General features: G+C 44.5%; 1 protein-coding gene across 2 annotated transcripts in view; it reads right to left on the bottom strand.

Moving 5' to 3' along the window:
• Positions 1 to 919: 919 nt before the first annotated feature.
• The window catches only part of LOC120939780 (lymphocyte antigen 6E-like), a 440,733-nt gene continuing 426,951 nt past the window's right edge, over positions 920 to 14,701 (bottom strand). For both annotated transcript variants that reach the window (XM_040352136.1, XM_040352135.1), the window contains exons 2-3: positions 7,415 to 7,540; positions 920 to 1,175 (exon numbers count right to left, since the gene is read on the bottom strand). In XM_040352136.1, coding sequence (XP_040208070.1) covers positions 982 to 1,175; positions 7,415 to 7,540 — 320 coding nt within the window. In that variant the 3' untranslated portion in view covers positions 920 to 981. The remainder of the gene's footprint in view (positions 1,176 to 7,414; positions 7,541 to 14,701) is intronic.

Genomic DNA, 14,701 nt, shown 5'->3' with positions numbered 1-14,701 from the left:
GGGGGCTCAGCTCTCTATAACCAATAGTGCCAGCCTTCCCCTGCATGCACCCATAATGTCACCAGCACTAGGTCCTAATAGACTGCCGCCCCTGCCAAGGAGACAGACGCCAGACCAGCGCTGTCAATAGCAGGGACAGGACAGCTGGGGAACCCCACAGTGGCAGAACACCAGGCCCCGGTGGCAAGACAACCTTTGCAACCCTGAAAGTTCTCCCACTGCTTTGGACCCTTATATTTTCTTGGTGTGCTGGTGACATATATCTCTTGTTTTCTGCCACCCTGGGGGGCCCCAGTATAGTAGGAAGGGAGCTCATGACAGAACATGTAAAAGGACCCGTTGTGGGATCATAGTAAAGGGCCCCAGGAGATTTTATATATATATATATATATATATATATATATACTGTATATATATAAAATTGCATTTTATAGTTGGCCCCCCTACTTTTTTCCTTGTCCCCCCATGTGCCCCCCCCTAAATATGAAAGCTGGAGACGCCACTGTTCGGCTGACCTCGGCAAACCTTGGAAAGACTCAGTTCACGAGCCTTTCTGAAGTTTGCCGAGGTCATCCGAACTGTCCTCAGGCCTTTCCAAACGGCGCCCCCCCACCTCAGGCCAAACGCGGTACTGCACACCGCTTTGGCCTGAATCCGGCTTGCTCGCAAACAGAGTTAGGATTTTGGGAAATACATCGCTCGTATTGTGAAACGCTCGTTAACCACGTTACTCGCAATCCGAGATTCCATTGTATAATGCTTTTGTTTGAATGTCAGACGATACATAAAAGTACATGAGAACAAAAATGGCATCATTGGTATTTTTGCAAAAGGCAATGTGTAACGCCAGACAGCACCGTATGGAGGTCTCTGCTCTCCACTATTATAGACATTGGAAGAACCAGGCACACAAATCAAGGGTTTTATAATAAAATCTGTTTATTGATGAAGGTTGGACAATCTGTTATCTCACGTCATCTATCAGAGAAGGGAGCGTCTGATGAGCATCACAAGGGTTCCCAGGAAAATGGTGGAATAGCTGGATCTGATGCTGATGCCTCCATTGGTGTTGCACAGGTCAGTGGAGCAGCAGGACACAGAAGCTGAACCCATGAAACCACCGGCCATGGACATCATGCAGCTGATCTCGCAGGACTTCGTCATCGCAGTTGTCCCTACAGAGAGAACAAATGGATCATTCTTTCATTTCCGGTATATTTTACTTCCTGAATGTAACCTGAAAGTAGGATTAACCACTTCGTTACCGGGCCTATTTTGGCACTTTTCTCCTTTATGTAAAAATCACATTTTTTTAGCTAGAAAATTAATCAGAACCCCCAAACATTATATATTTTTTTTAGCAGACACCCTAGGGAATAAAATGGCGGTCATTGCAACTTTTTTTCTCGCACAGTATTTGCGCAATAATTTTTCAAATGCCTTTTTTTAGGGAAAAAAACAGTTTCATGAATTAAAAAATAACAAAACAGTAAAGTCATCCCAATTTTTTTGTATAATGTGAAAGACGATGCTACGCCGAGTAAATAGATACCCACTATCATTCCTCTGTATACACCCACTATCATTCCTCTGTATACACCCCACTATCATTCCTCTGTATACACCCCACTATCATTCCTCTGTATACACCCCACTATCATTCCTCTGTATACACCCCACTATCATTCCTCTGTATACACCCCACTATCATTCCTCTGTATACACCCCACTATCATTCCTCTGTATACACCCCACTATCATTCCTCTGTATACACCCCACTATCATTCCTCTGTATACACCCACTATCATTCCTCTGTATACACCCCACTATCATTCCTCTGTATACACCCACTATCATTCCTCTGTATACACCCGCTATCATTCCTCTGTATACACCCACTATCATTCCTCTATATACACCCCACTATCATTCCTCTGTATACACCCCACTATCATTCCTCTATATACACCCCACTATCATTCCTCTGTAAACACCCCACTATCATTCCTCTGTATACACCCACCATCATTTCTCTATATACACCCACTATCATTCCTCTGTATACACCCACTATCATTCCTCTGTGTACACCCCACTATCATTCCTCTGTGTACACCCACTATCATTCATCTGTATACACCCACTATCATTCCTCTGTATACACCCACTATCATTCCTCTGTATACACCCCACTATCATTCCTCTGTATACACCCACTATCATTCCTCTGTATACACCCACTATCATTCCTCTGTATACACCCACTATCATTCCTTTATATACACCCACTATCATTCCTCTGTATACACCCCACTATCATTCCTCTATATACACCCACTATCATTCCTCTGTATACACCCACTATCATTCCTTTATATACACCCACTATCATTCCTATGTATACACCCCACTACCATTCCTCTGTATACACCCACTATCATTTCTCTATATACACCCACTATCATTCCTCTGTATATACCCACTATCATTCCTCTGTGTACACCCACTATCATTCATCTGTATACACCCACTATCATTCCTCTGTATACACCCCGCTATCATTCCTCTGTATACACCCACTATCATTCCTCTGTATACACCCCACTATCATTCCTCTGTATACACCCACTATAATTCCTTTATATACACCCACTATCATTCCTCTGTATACACCCACTATCATTCCTCTGTATACACCCACTATCATTCCTTTATATACACCCACTATCATTCCTCTGTATACACCCCACTATCATTCCTCTATATACACCCACTATCATTCCTCTGTATACACCCACTATCATTCCTTTATATACACCCACTATCATTCCTATGTATACACCCCACTATCATTCCTCTGTATACACCCACTATCATTTCTCTATATACACCCACTATCATTCCTCTGTATACACCCACTATCATTCCTCTGTGTACACCCACTATCATTCCTCTGTGTACACCCACTATCATTCATCTGTATACACCCACTATCATTCCTCTGTATACACCCACTATCATTCCTCTGTATACACCCCACTATCATTCCTCTGTATACACCCCACTATCATTCCTCTGTATACACCCCACTATCATTCCTCTGTATACACCCCACTATCATTCCTCTGTATACACCCCACTATCATTCCTCTGTATACACCCACTATCATTCCTCTGTATACACCCACTATCATTCCTCTGTATCCACCCACTATCATTCCTCTGTATACATTCACTATCATTCCTCTGTATACACCCACTATCATTCCTCTGTATACACCCACTATCATTCCTTTATATACACCCACTATCATTCCTCTGTATACACCCCACTATCATTCCTCTGTGTACACCCACTATCATTCATCTGTATACACCCACTATCATTCCTCTGTATACACCCCGCTATCATTCCTCTGTATACACCCCGCTATCATTCCTCTGTATACACCCCGCTATCATTCCTCTGTATACACCCCACTATCATTCCTCTGTATACACCCAGAGGCGTCTCTAGGGGGGGGCCAGAGGGGGCCCTGACCCCCCCAACATTATGCTGTGCCCCACCATGTGCCCCCCCAAAAAAAAAAAAAAATTTTTTTTTTTTGCTTTTTTTTTTTTTTTTTTTTTTCGGGCCGCCGCTGGAGTAACAGTCTCTCCTGAGAGGGAGAGCGTCCCCAGTCAGCTCTGCGGGGCATTCCTCCCCCCTCCCTCTGCTCGCTGACACTGCATAATGCGAGCGTTCACACAACCACAGCCGCCCGATCTGCTCCTTCCCCTGCATCCTCATTGGCACGGAGAAGAGCGAGTTGCAGAAAGGACTCCATGAGCACTGTGGGGGAGGGGGGCCCAAGCCTTCATCTCAGTTACTGAAAAAACAGACTGATTTCTCCCGTCCTTAGGACAGGAGAACCAGCCTGTAAATTCCGAGAGTGGTGACTGCAAGCTGAGCCAAGTGTCAGTCTATGACACTCTTTTTCAGCCCAGCGAGTCTAGCCACCCCCCCCACTCTCCTCACATACGAGCAGGGAGGAATAAAGCTCCTCCTCCTTCTCCTTTTAGTCCCGCCCACACTATCTTGGTGTGCTGTATCTGAAGAGAGGGGATGTGTGTTCAGGAAATATGAAAATCAGCAGCATGTGTGTGAATGATGCCTGAGATTCTAGCCTGGACCGTGGGTATGTGTGTGCACTGCAGACTGCAGTACACTGTAATCACTGAACTGCATTATCTCTATCCCTTCTCTCCCCCATCTGTCTCCCTCCCCCTCTCCTGTTCTTTCAAGACATTCACAATTTACTTTCTGTAATGGTCACCACCATTTACGATATTCCAATCCATCGCCCCACGACAGGTTATCCGACAGTCCGACAGACATCAGACACGACCCATTTCATATTTTCCAGAATAAACGAGACAAAACAAGCTCTGGTACTGGCTCCAAAATGAATGAATCCTTTAATGGTAACTTAGCTTTGTTATATACAGTACAAGCATGTTACAGTTAATCACAGGGACAAAGACACACTCCACCCACACATCACACAATGGGGGGGCTTCATACACATTCTTTTAGATAATAACATTCCGATGAGTTAATTACTACTTATTACCCAGACGGTCTGGCTCCGCATTTAGAGGGGTTAATTACTACAGCTTGACAAGTCACATTCCACATCTTAACAGTGTCATTAGCATACACAATGAACAGGTCTTAGGAGCAGACCTAATTAGCACAATGGACACAAAACAGTATTAGCATCACACAAAGGAATGTCTAGGAGCAGACTCAATTAACACCTCAAAAGCATGTGTCCCCCCATTGAATGAAAACACTCTATTGACCTGTCGGAGTCAGACTTTAACAACTTGTAATATTTCAAGATATCCTGCAATACATGAATTATCAGTAATGTCCCATCTCATGTAATTTATAATTATCATTTCTCAGTCACCCTATGCCCAAAAGGGCATAGTGACGCTGGCACAGGAGTAAACCCCATCCTTCAAAAGTCTCTGGGTGTCACGGGCCATTCTGTTACACTTTCACTTTCAGTTAGGCAGGTAATATACAATGCAAATTTTTTTCCTACATCCACAGATTGCAGGAAAGAAACTTGCATGATTCCCCCATCAACACAAACAGTGCTGACGGGAATATCCCTCCTGCCCAGCAATTGTATTCTATACAGCAACCACTGGTGATAATCATAAGAGAATCTGCTCATTAATGGTTCAAATCTCAGCTAGTTCCTGCTGAACCAGCTGAGATTTAAACTGTCTATGGCTGGTCTTAGCTCTTAGGCAGCCCATACATTGATCACTTTTTTTCATTCAACTATTAGGTTGAATAAAAAAAAAAAAGAAATGATCCAATTTCCCCATCTACACATTATAGGTGGATGGGGGAATCATCCCAGTGTGGACCAGTGCTGGAACAACCAGAATTACTGTCCTGTCCCGGCTATTCACAGCGCTGGTCTCTGTCTCCATGGCAGCGGCGGCAGGACATTGGAACCCAGAGCTGGTTACTTTATGGGGCTGATGTACAGGAGGGCCAGCACAATTTGTTGTTAGAGATGGGCTGGGCATGTTCAAAATTCCACATGCCAGAGCCTGCCAGGAAGCCCACACTGCACAGCGCTAATCACAGGCAGTGAGACATTTCCTTGTCTGAAGCTGCACAGATCAGGAAATGTCTCACTGCCTGTGGTTAGCGCTGTGGAGTGTCGGCTTCCTGGCGTGATCGGGCATGTGGGATTTCAAACACACCCGAGCCCATCTCTATTGGTTGTAGACAGTTGAGCTCCCTGCAGGTTGCTTAGCAGCAGTGGCGCTTCTCTGACATGCTGATCGTGATCCAATCCAGGTGATGCTCTTAGTCAAATCCTAGTGTTAAATATCAGAGATTTTATTGATCAAAGCCCACACTTTACAGGCATAGAGCCCACATGGCTGCGGAACATACGTTTGATTACATATATATATATATGTGGTTGTACTCTTGATGCTAATAAATATTGTGTTTATTAGATCTGACTGGGAGCATCACCTGGATCACATCCCGATCAGCATGTCAACAGAGAAGGTTATACAGCATTACTGCTGCTAGGTGACCAGCTGGGGGCTCAGCTCTCTATAACCAATAGTGCCAGCCTTCCCCTGCATGCACCCATAATGTCACCAGCACTAGGTCCTAATAGACTGCCGCCCCTGCCAAGGAGACAGACGCCAGACCAGCGCTGTCAATAGCAGGGACAGGACAGCTGGGGAACCCCACAGTGGCAGAACACCAGGCCCCGGTGGCAAGACAACCTTTGCAACCCTGAAAGTTCTCCCACTGCTTTGGACCCTTATATTTTCTTGGTGTGCTGGTGACATATATCTCTTGTTTTCTGCCACCCTGGGGGGCCCCAGTATAGTAGGAAGGGAGCTCATGACAGAACATGTAAAAGGACCCGTTGTGGGATCATAGTAAAGGGCCCCAGGAGATTTTATATATATATATATATATATATATATATATACTGTATATATATAAAATTGCATTTTATAGTTGGCCCCCCTACTTTTTTCCTTGTCCCCCCATGTGCCCCCCCCTAAATATGAAAGCTGGAGACGCCACTGTATACACCCCACTATCATTCCTCTGTATACACCCCACTATCATTCCTCTGTATACACCCACTATCATTCCTCTGTATACACCCACTATCATTCTTCTGTATACACCCCACTATCATTCCTCTGTATACACCCACTAGCATTCCTCTGTATACACCCCACTATCATTCCTCTGTATACACCAACTATCATTCCTCTGTATACACCCACTATCATTCCTCTGTATACATCCACTATCATTCCTCTGTATACACCCACTATCATTCCTCTGTATACACCCCACTATCATTCCTCTGTATACACCCCACTATCATTCCTCTGTATACACCCACTAGCATTCCTCTGTATACACCCACTATCATTCCTCTGTATACACCCACTATCATACCTCTGTATACATCCCACTATCATTCCTCTGTATACACCCCACTATCATTCCTCTGTATACACCCACTATCATACCTCTGTATACACCCACTATCATTCCTCTATATACACCCCACTATCATTCCTCTGTATACACCCACTATCATTCCTCTGTATACACCAACTATCATTCCTCTGTATACACCCACTATCATTCCTCTGTATACACCCCACTATCATTCCTCTGTATACACCCCACTATCATTCCTCTGTATACACCCACTAGCATTCCTCTGTATACACCCACTATCATTCCTCTGTATACACCCACTAGCATTCCTCTGTATTGTGTGTTAGTGCTCTTTGACCTTGTGTTGATTATAAATATAATAATGCTGATAATTTGATTGAGTAAATCTTACCAAAGACAGGGGTTGCTGAGTTTGTCTGGCAGTAGTTGTAGTTGGACGGGCAGGTAGTCACTGTTTCACAGTTAATGTTGCTGTTCCTGGTTGCAACTTTGCATGTGTAACATTGCAGGGAATAGGCTGAAAGAGAAAAAATTAAAGTGATTGTTAAGGCTGAAGATTGTTTTTACCAGAGACACACTGGATTGGTGGAGAGGGCGTGGGTTCAGCAGCATCCCTCCTAAACCCAGAGCTTCCAACTGTCCCTGATTTGGAGCAATGTCCCTCTGTCCCTCATTATCCTCATTTGTCCCTCATGTTAGTCTGATCTATAAAGATGTATATAAAATGCATTTTTGTATCTATCAAAAAGTGTTTTCCAGCGCTAAACCTTTCATCTGATTTCTAAATTGCTGCATTTGTAAATCCCAAAAGCCAATAAAGGAATAGTAATGGTAAAAGAATCACTTGCGGGTGTAACCAATCTTGTTTTTTTTTTTTACAATTCTCCTTTAACCACTTAAGGACCGGACCAATATGCTGCTATATGACCCAAGGCGTTTTTACAATTCGGCACTGAATCGCTTTAACTGACAATTGCGTGGTCGTGCGACGTGGCTCCCAAACAAAATTGGCGCCCTTTTTTGCTCACAAATAGAGCTTTCTTTTGGTGGTATTTGATCACCTCTGCGGTTTTAATTTTTTGCGCTATAAACAAAAATAGAGCGACAATTTAGAAAAAAAATGCAATATTTTTTACTTTTTGCTATAATAAATATCCCCCAAAAACATATATAAAAATATTTTTTTTTCTCAGTTTAGGCCGATACGTATCCTTCTACCTATTTTTGGTAAAAAAAAATCGCAATAAGCGTTTATCGATTGGTTTGCGCAAAATGTATAGCGTTTACAAAATAGGGTATCGTTTTATTGCATTTTTATTTTTTTTATTTTTTTTTACTACTAATGGCGGCGATCATCGATTTTTTTCGTAACTGCGACATTATGGCGGACACTTTGGACAATTTTGACACATTTTTGGGACCATTGTCATTTTCACAGCAAAAAATTGCATTCTTTATTATGAAAATGACAGTTGCAGTTTGGGAGTTAACCACAAGGGGCGCTGTAGGATTTAGTGTTCACCTAGTGTGTGTTTACAACTGTAGGGGGGTGTGGCTGTAGGACTGACGTCATCGATCGAGTCTCCCTATAAAAGGGATGACTCGATCGATGCAGCGCCATAGTGAAGCACGGGGAAGCCGTGTTTACATACGGCTCTCCCCGTTCTTCAGCTCCGGGGAGCGGCTATAAACGAATAGCTGCGCCGTCGTCCCGGATCGCTCCCCGAGGGAATCCGACCGCCGCGTGTAGCGGGGGGGGGTCCCGATCGGACCCCCGACCCACGTCTAGGCAGGGACGTACAGGTACGCCAATGTGCCTGTACGTGCCATTCTGCCGACGTATATGTACAAGCGGCGGTCGGGAAGCGGTTAAATGTGGCGTGGCAGGGGGGTGTGTCCTATGCCTGCATACTTTTGCCGATAGGTGTCCCTCATTCCCATCTTAAAAAGTTGGGAGATATGTAAACCTTCATTGTGCAGCAGTGGCGTCTCCAGCTTTCATATTTAGGGGGGGGCACATGGGGGGACAAGGAAAAAAGTAGGGGGGCCAACTATAAAATGCAATTTTATATATATACAGTATATATATATATATATATATATATATATATAAAATCTCCTGGGGCCCTTTACTATGATCCCACAACGGGTCCTTTTACATGTTCTGTCATGAGCTCCCTTCCTACTATACTGGGGCCCCCCAGGGTGGCAGAAAACAAGAGATATATGTCACCAGCACACCAAGAAAATATAAGGGTCCAAAGCAGTGGGAGAACTTTCAGGGTTGCAAAGGTTGTCTTGCCACCGGGGCCTGGTGTTCTGCCACTGTGGGGTTCCCCAGCTGTCCTGTCCCTGCTATTGACAGCGCTGGTCTGGCGTCTGTCTCCTTGGCAGGGGCGGCAGTCTATTAGGACCTAGTGCTGGTGACATTATGGGTGCATGCAGGGGAAGGCTGGCACTATTGGTTATAGAGAGCTGAGCCCCCAGCTGGTCACCTAGCAGCAGTAATGCTGTATAACCTTCTCTGTTGACATGCTGATCGGGATGTGATCCAGGTGATGCTCCCAGTCAGATCTAATAAACACAATATTTATTAGCATCAAGAGTACAACCACATATATATATATATGTAATCAAACGTATGTTCCGCAGCCATGTGGGCTCTATGCCTGTAAAGTGTGGGCTTTGATCAATAAAATCTCTGATATTTAACACTAGGATTTGACTAAGAGCATCACCTGGATTGGATCACGATCAGCATGTCAGAGAAGCGCCACTGCTGCTAAGCAACCTGCAGGGAGCTCAACTGTCTACAACCAATAGAGATGGGCTCGGGTGTGTTTGAAATCCCACATGCCCGATCACGCCAGGAAGCCGACACTCCACAGCGCTAACCACAGGCAGTGAGACATTTCCTGATCTGTGCAGCTTCAGACAAGGAAATGTCTCACTGCCTGTGATTAGCGCTGTGCAGTGTGGGCTTCCTGGCAGGCTCTGGCATGTGGAATTTTGAACATGCCCAGCCCATCTCTAACAACAAATTGTGCTGGCCCTCCTGTACATCAGCCCCATAAAGTAACCAGCTCTGGGTTCCAATGTCCTGCCGCCGCTGCCATGGAGACAGAGACCAGCGCTGTGAATAGCCGGGACAGGACAGTAATTCTGGTTGTTCCAGCACTGGTCCACACTGGGATGATTCCCCCATCCACCTATAATGTGTAGATGGGGAAATTGGATCATTTCTTTTTTTTTTTTATTCAACCTAATAGTTGAATGAAAAAAAGTGATCAATGTATGGGCTGCCTAAGAGCTAAGACCAGCCATAGACAGTTTAAATCTCAGCTGGTTCAGCAGGAACTAGCTGAGATTTGAACCATTAATGAGCAGATTCTCTTATGATTATCACCAGTGGTTGCTGTATAGAATACAATTGCTGGGCAGGAGGGATATTCCCGTCAGCACTGTTTGTGTTGATGGGGGAATCATGCAAGTTTCTTTCCTGCAATCTGTGGATGTAGGAAAAAAATTTGCATTGTATATTACCTGCCTAACTGAAAGTGAAAGTGTAACAGAATGGCCCGTGACACCCAGAGACTTTTGAAGGATGGGGTTTACTCCTGTGCCAGCGTCACTATGCCCTTTTGGGCATAGGGTGACTGAGAAATGATAATTATAAATTACATGAGATGGGACATTACTGATAATTCATGTATTGCAGGATATCTTGAAATATTACAAGTTGTTAAAGTCTGACTCCGACAGGTCAATAGAGTGTTTTCATTCAATGGGGGGACACATGCTTTTGAGGTGTTAATTGAGTCTGCTCCTAGACATTCCTTTGTGTGATGCTAATACTGTTTTGTGTCCATTGTGCTAATTAGGTCTGCTCCTAAGACCTGTTCATTGTGTATGCTAATGACACTGTTAAGATGTGGAATGTGACTTGTCAAGCTGTAGTAATTAACCCCTCTAAATGCGGAGCCAGACCGTCTGGGTAATAAGTAGTAATTAACTCATCGGAATGTTATTATCTAAAAGAATGTGTATGAAGCCCCCCCATTGTGTGATGTGTGGGTGGAGTGTGTCTTTGTCCCTGTGATTAACTGTAACATGCTTGTACTGTATATAACAAAGCTAAGTTACCATTAAAGGATTCATTCATTTTGGAGCCAGTACCAGAGCTTGTTTTGTCTCGTTTATTCTGGAAAATATGAAATGGGTCGTGTCTGATGTCTGTCGGACTGTCGGATAACCTGTCGTGGGGCGATGGATTGGAATATCGTAAATGGTGGTGACCATTACAGAAAGTAAATTGTGAATGTCTTGAAAGAACAGGAGAGGGGGAGGGAGACAGATGGGGGAGAGAAGGGATAGAGATAATGCAGTTCAGTGATTACAGTGTACTGCAGTCTGCAGTGCACACACATACCCACGGTCCAGGCTAGAATCTCAGGCATCATTCACACACATGCTGCTGATTTTCATATTTCCTGAACACACATCCCCTCTCTTCAGATACAGCACACCAAGATAGTGTGGGCGGGACTAAAAGGAGAAGGAGGAGGAGCTTTATTCCTCCCTGCTCGTATGTGAGGAGAGTGGGGGGGGTGGCTAGACTCGCTGGGCTGAAAAAGAGTGTCATAGACTGACACTTGGCTCAGCTTGCAGTCACCACTCTCGGAATTTACAGGCTGGTTCTCCTGTCCTAAGGACGGGAGAAATCAGTCTGTTTTTTCAGTAACTGAGATGAAGGCTTGGGCCCCCCTCCCCCACAGTGCTCATGGAGTCCTTTCTGCAACTCGCTCTTCTCCGTGCCAATGAGGATGCAGGGGAAGGAGCAGATCGGGCGGCTGTGGTTGTGTGAACGCTCGCATTATGCAGTGTCAGCGAGCAGAGGGAGGGGGGAGGAATGCCCCGCAGAGCTGACTGGGGACGCTCTCCCTCTCAGGAGAGACTGTTACTCCAGCGGCGGCCCGAAAAAAAAAAAAAAAAAAAAAAAAGCAAAAAAAAAAAATTTTTTTTTTTTTTTTGGGGGGGCACATGGTGGGGCACAGCATAATGTTGGGGGGGTCAGGGCCCCCTCTGGCCCCCCCCTAGAGACGCCTCTGCATGTAGGCCCCTTACAAAATAATCTAGAGTGGGTGACTGGGGACAAAGAAAAGGCTAATTTATTAAATACTTTCTACAAAGGAGCATGGGGGAGCTCATGTCCATAATAGGGGTGGTAGTGACAAAGCCCCAAATCCACAATGGCTCAAAAGTGATCTGGTCCAGAAATATTTAGACAGAATAAAGGTGGATAAAGCACCTGGACCTGATGGCATCCACCCACGGATTCTAAAAGAATTGAGCTCTGTCATTTCAAAGCCACATAGTTGCCAACATTTGAAAAAAATTTCCAGGGACACTTTGCAGCACAGCTATGAACATGCCGCCGCGCTCACGACCAATGGCTCTGCATCTTAAAGGGGACATACCTGGACGCCCATGTGCGCAGCCGTGCCATTCTGTCGCCGTACATCGTCGTGCGGCGGTTGGCAAGCGGTTAATCCTTATCAACTGTCATTGCATGCATGCATTTTGTAAACTAAAAAAAATATTTCTTAGGCCCGGTTCACACTGGTGCAATGCGAGAACCCTGCAAATCCACTGCGGGTTCCCGCATCGCACCCGACACTCATGGCAGTTCACACTGCCATATGCGAACTGCTAGGGAGTGTCATTATATGTTAACGACACACCCAGTTCAGCTTGCGTATCGCACTTCTAACTGACAGTTCAGACTTGAATCAGATTGCATATGTGTGAACACACATGTGATCCGATTGTGGTCCGAACAGAAAAAAGTCACACCACACAGACATCGCATGTAATGTGAACAGCAGTGCGCTGCAAATTACATGCAATGTCTGGCATCGCACAAGTGTGAACCTGCCCTTAAAGTAGCACATGTTTCGCATGCTTAGAAAATTCTCGGAGGAGGCTGTATTGTTCATAGCGGCAGGTCCGGGTCGTACAAGGATTTTTTTTTTTAATTAAAGGACTGTGTGTGTGTGTTTTTTTACCTTTTTTGTCACTTTTTGGGGTAAAATGGTAGGGGTCCAATGTACCCCTTTACCAATTCACATAGGGGGCGGCATCTGTGGGTCCCCTTTGTTAAACGGGGCTTCCATATTCTGATGAGCCCCCCGCACGCAGACCCCCACAACCACCGGGCAAGGGTTGTGGGGATGAGGCCCTTGTCCCCATCAACATGGGGACATGCTCCCCATGTTGAGGGCATGTGGCCTGCTACGGTTCTTGAGGGGGGCCGCTCTCCTCCCCCCTATTTTCCTGCGGCCTGCCAGGTTGCGTGCTTGGATAAGGGTCTGGTATGGATTTTTGGGGGGAACCCCACACCATTTTTTTTTAATGGCGCAGGATTCCCCTTAATATCCATACCAGACCTGAAGGGCTTGATATGGAATTTGGGGGCGACCCCCACGCTTTTTTTTTATTTATCATTTTGGTTCAGGGTTCCCCTTAATATTCATACCAGAACCAAGGGGACTGGTAATGGACTAAGGGGGAGCCCATGCTGTTTTTTTTTCAATATTCAATATTTTTTTTTTATTGTTTCACTTTAAGCATTATTAAAATTGCTGTTCTCAAAAAAACGTCTGTTTTTAAAACTTTTTTTTGCATTGATACATGTCCCCTGGGGCAGGTCCTGGGTCCCCAAACACTTTTTATGGCAATAACTTGCATATAAGCCTTTAAAATTAGCAATTTTGTCAGGACCCGGCAATTCATTATTGCCGCGATCAATAAATTACTTTTTTTCCTTTAGAAATGTAATTTTGCTACAGGGACTTTTCTAAGCATGGGAAACATGCGCTACTTTACAGGCATACAATAGACACCCCAGGTACAAAATTTAAAGGAATATTTAACTTTTATTGTTTCACTTTAAGCATCATTAAAATCGCTGCTCCCGAAAAAATTTCAGTTTTTACAACTTTTTGTTTGCATTGATACATGTATCCTGAGGCAGGACCCGGGTCCCCAAACACTTTTTATGACAATAACTTGCATATTAGCCTTTAAAATTAGTACTTTTGATTTCTCCCATAGACTTATCTTGTACAAAGAGTTTTATTGAAAAAAACACATCAGCAAACAAAAAAGAATACAAAAGAAAAAAGCAGTGGAGGACACACCATAAGCTATCATGTATCAGAAAAGATAGTCCGTAGACCTGAGATCAATCCAGCTCCTAGGGATCCAAAAGCAAATCCAGAAGGCCGGCAATAGAATGTCCTCAACTCAAGTGGCCTGCTAGATTGACCTAATACTGGCTTAGGTAACACACCGGTTAACACACCGGGGTAAATGTAGAACTTAAAAGCACAGTTGCTATACGATACACAACCTTACAAAAAAATAAAAATAATAAATAAAATAACAAAAATTTTTAAAGGGTGTTCCACGGCTTTTCGAATTTGCCGCGAACATCCCAAATTGTTCGCTGTTCCGCGACCGGACGAACAGACAATGTTCAAGTCGAACTCATGTTCGGCTCGAACAGATAGCCCATCTCTAACAAGAAGCCAATCTTACCAAACGGCAGGGTTTTTCGACCTAAACATTTTGCTAACTGCAGGACGTTTGGGGTGATATATGTTAAGGCGTGATTGTG

Source organism: Rana temporaria, chromosome 5 (assembly GCF_905171775.1).
Source record: "Rana temporaria chromosome 5, aRanTem1.1, whole genome shotgun sequence".
In the NCBI taxonomy this organism is placed as follows: Eukaryota; Metazoa; Chordata; class Amphibia; order Anura; family Ranidae; genus Rana; species Rana temporaria.
This window is presented reverse-complemented; position numbering and strand designations above follow the sequence as displayed.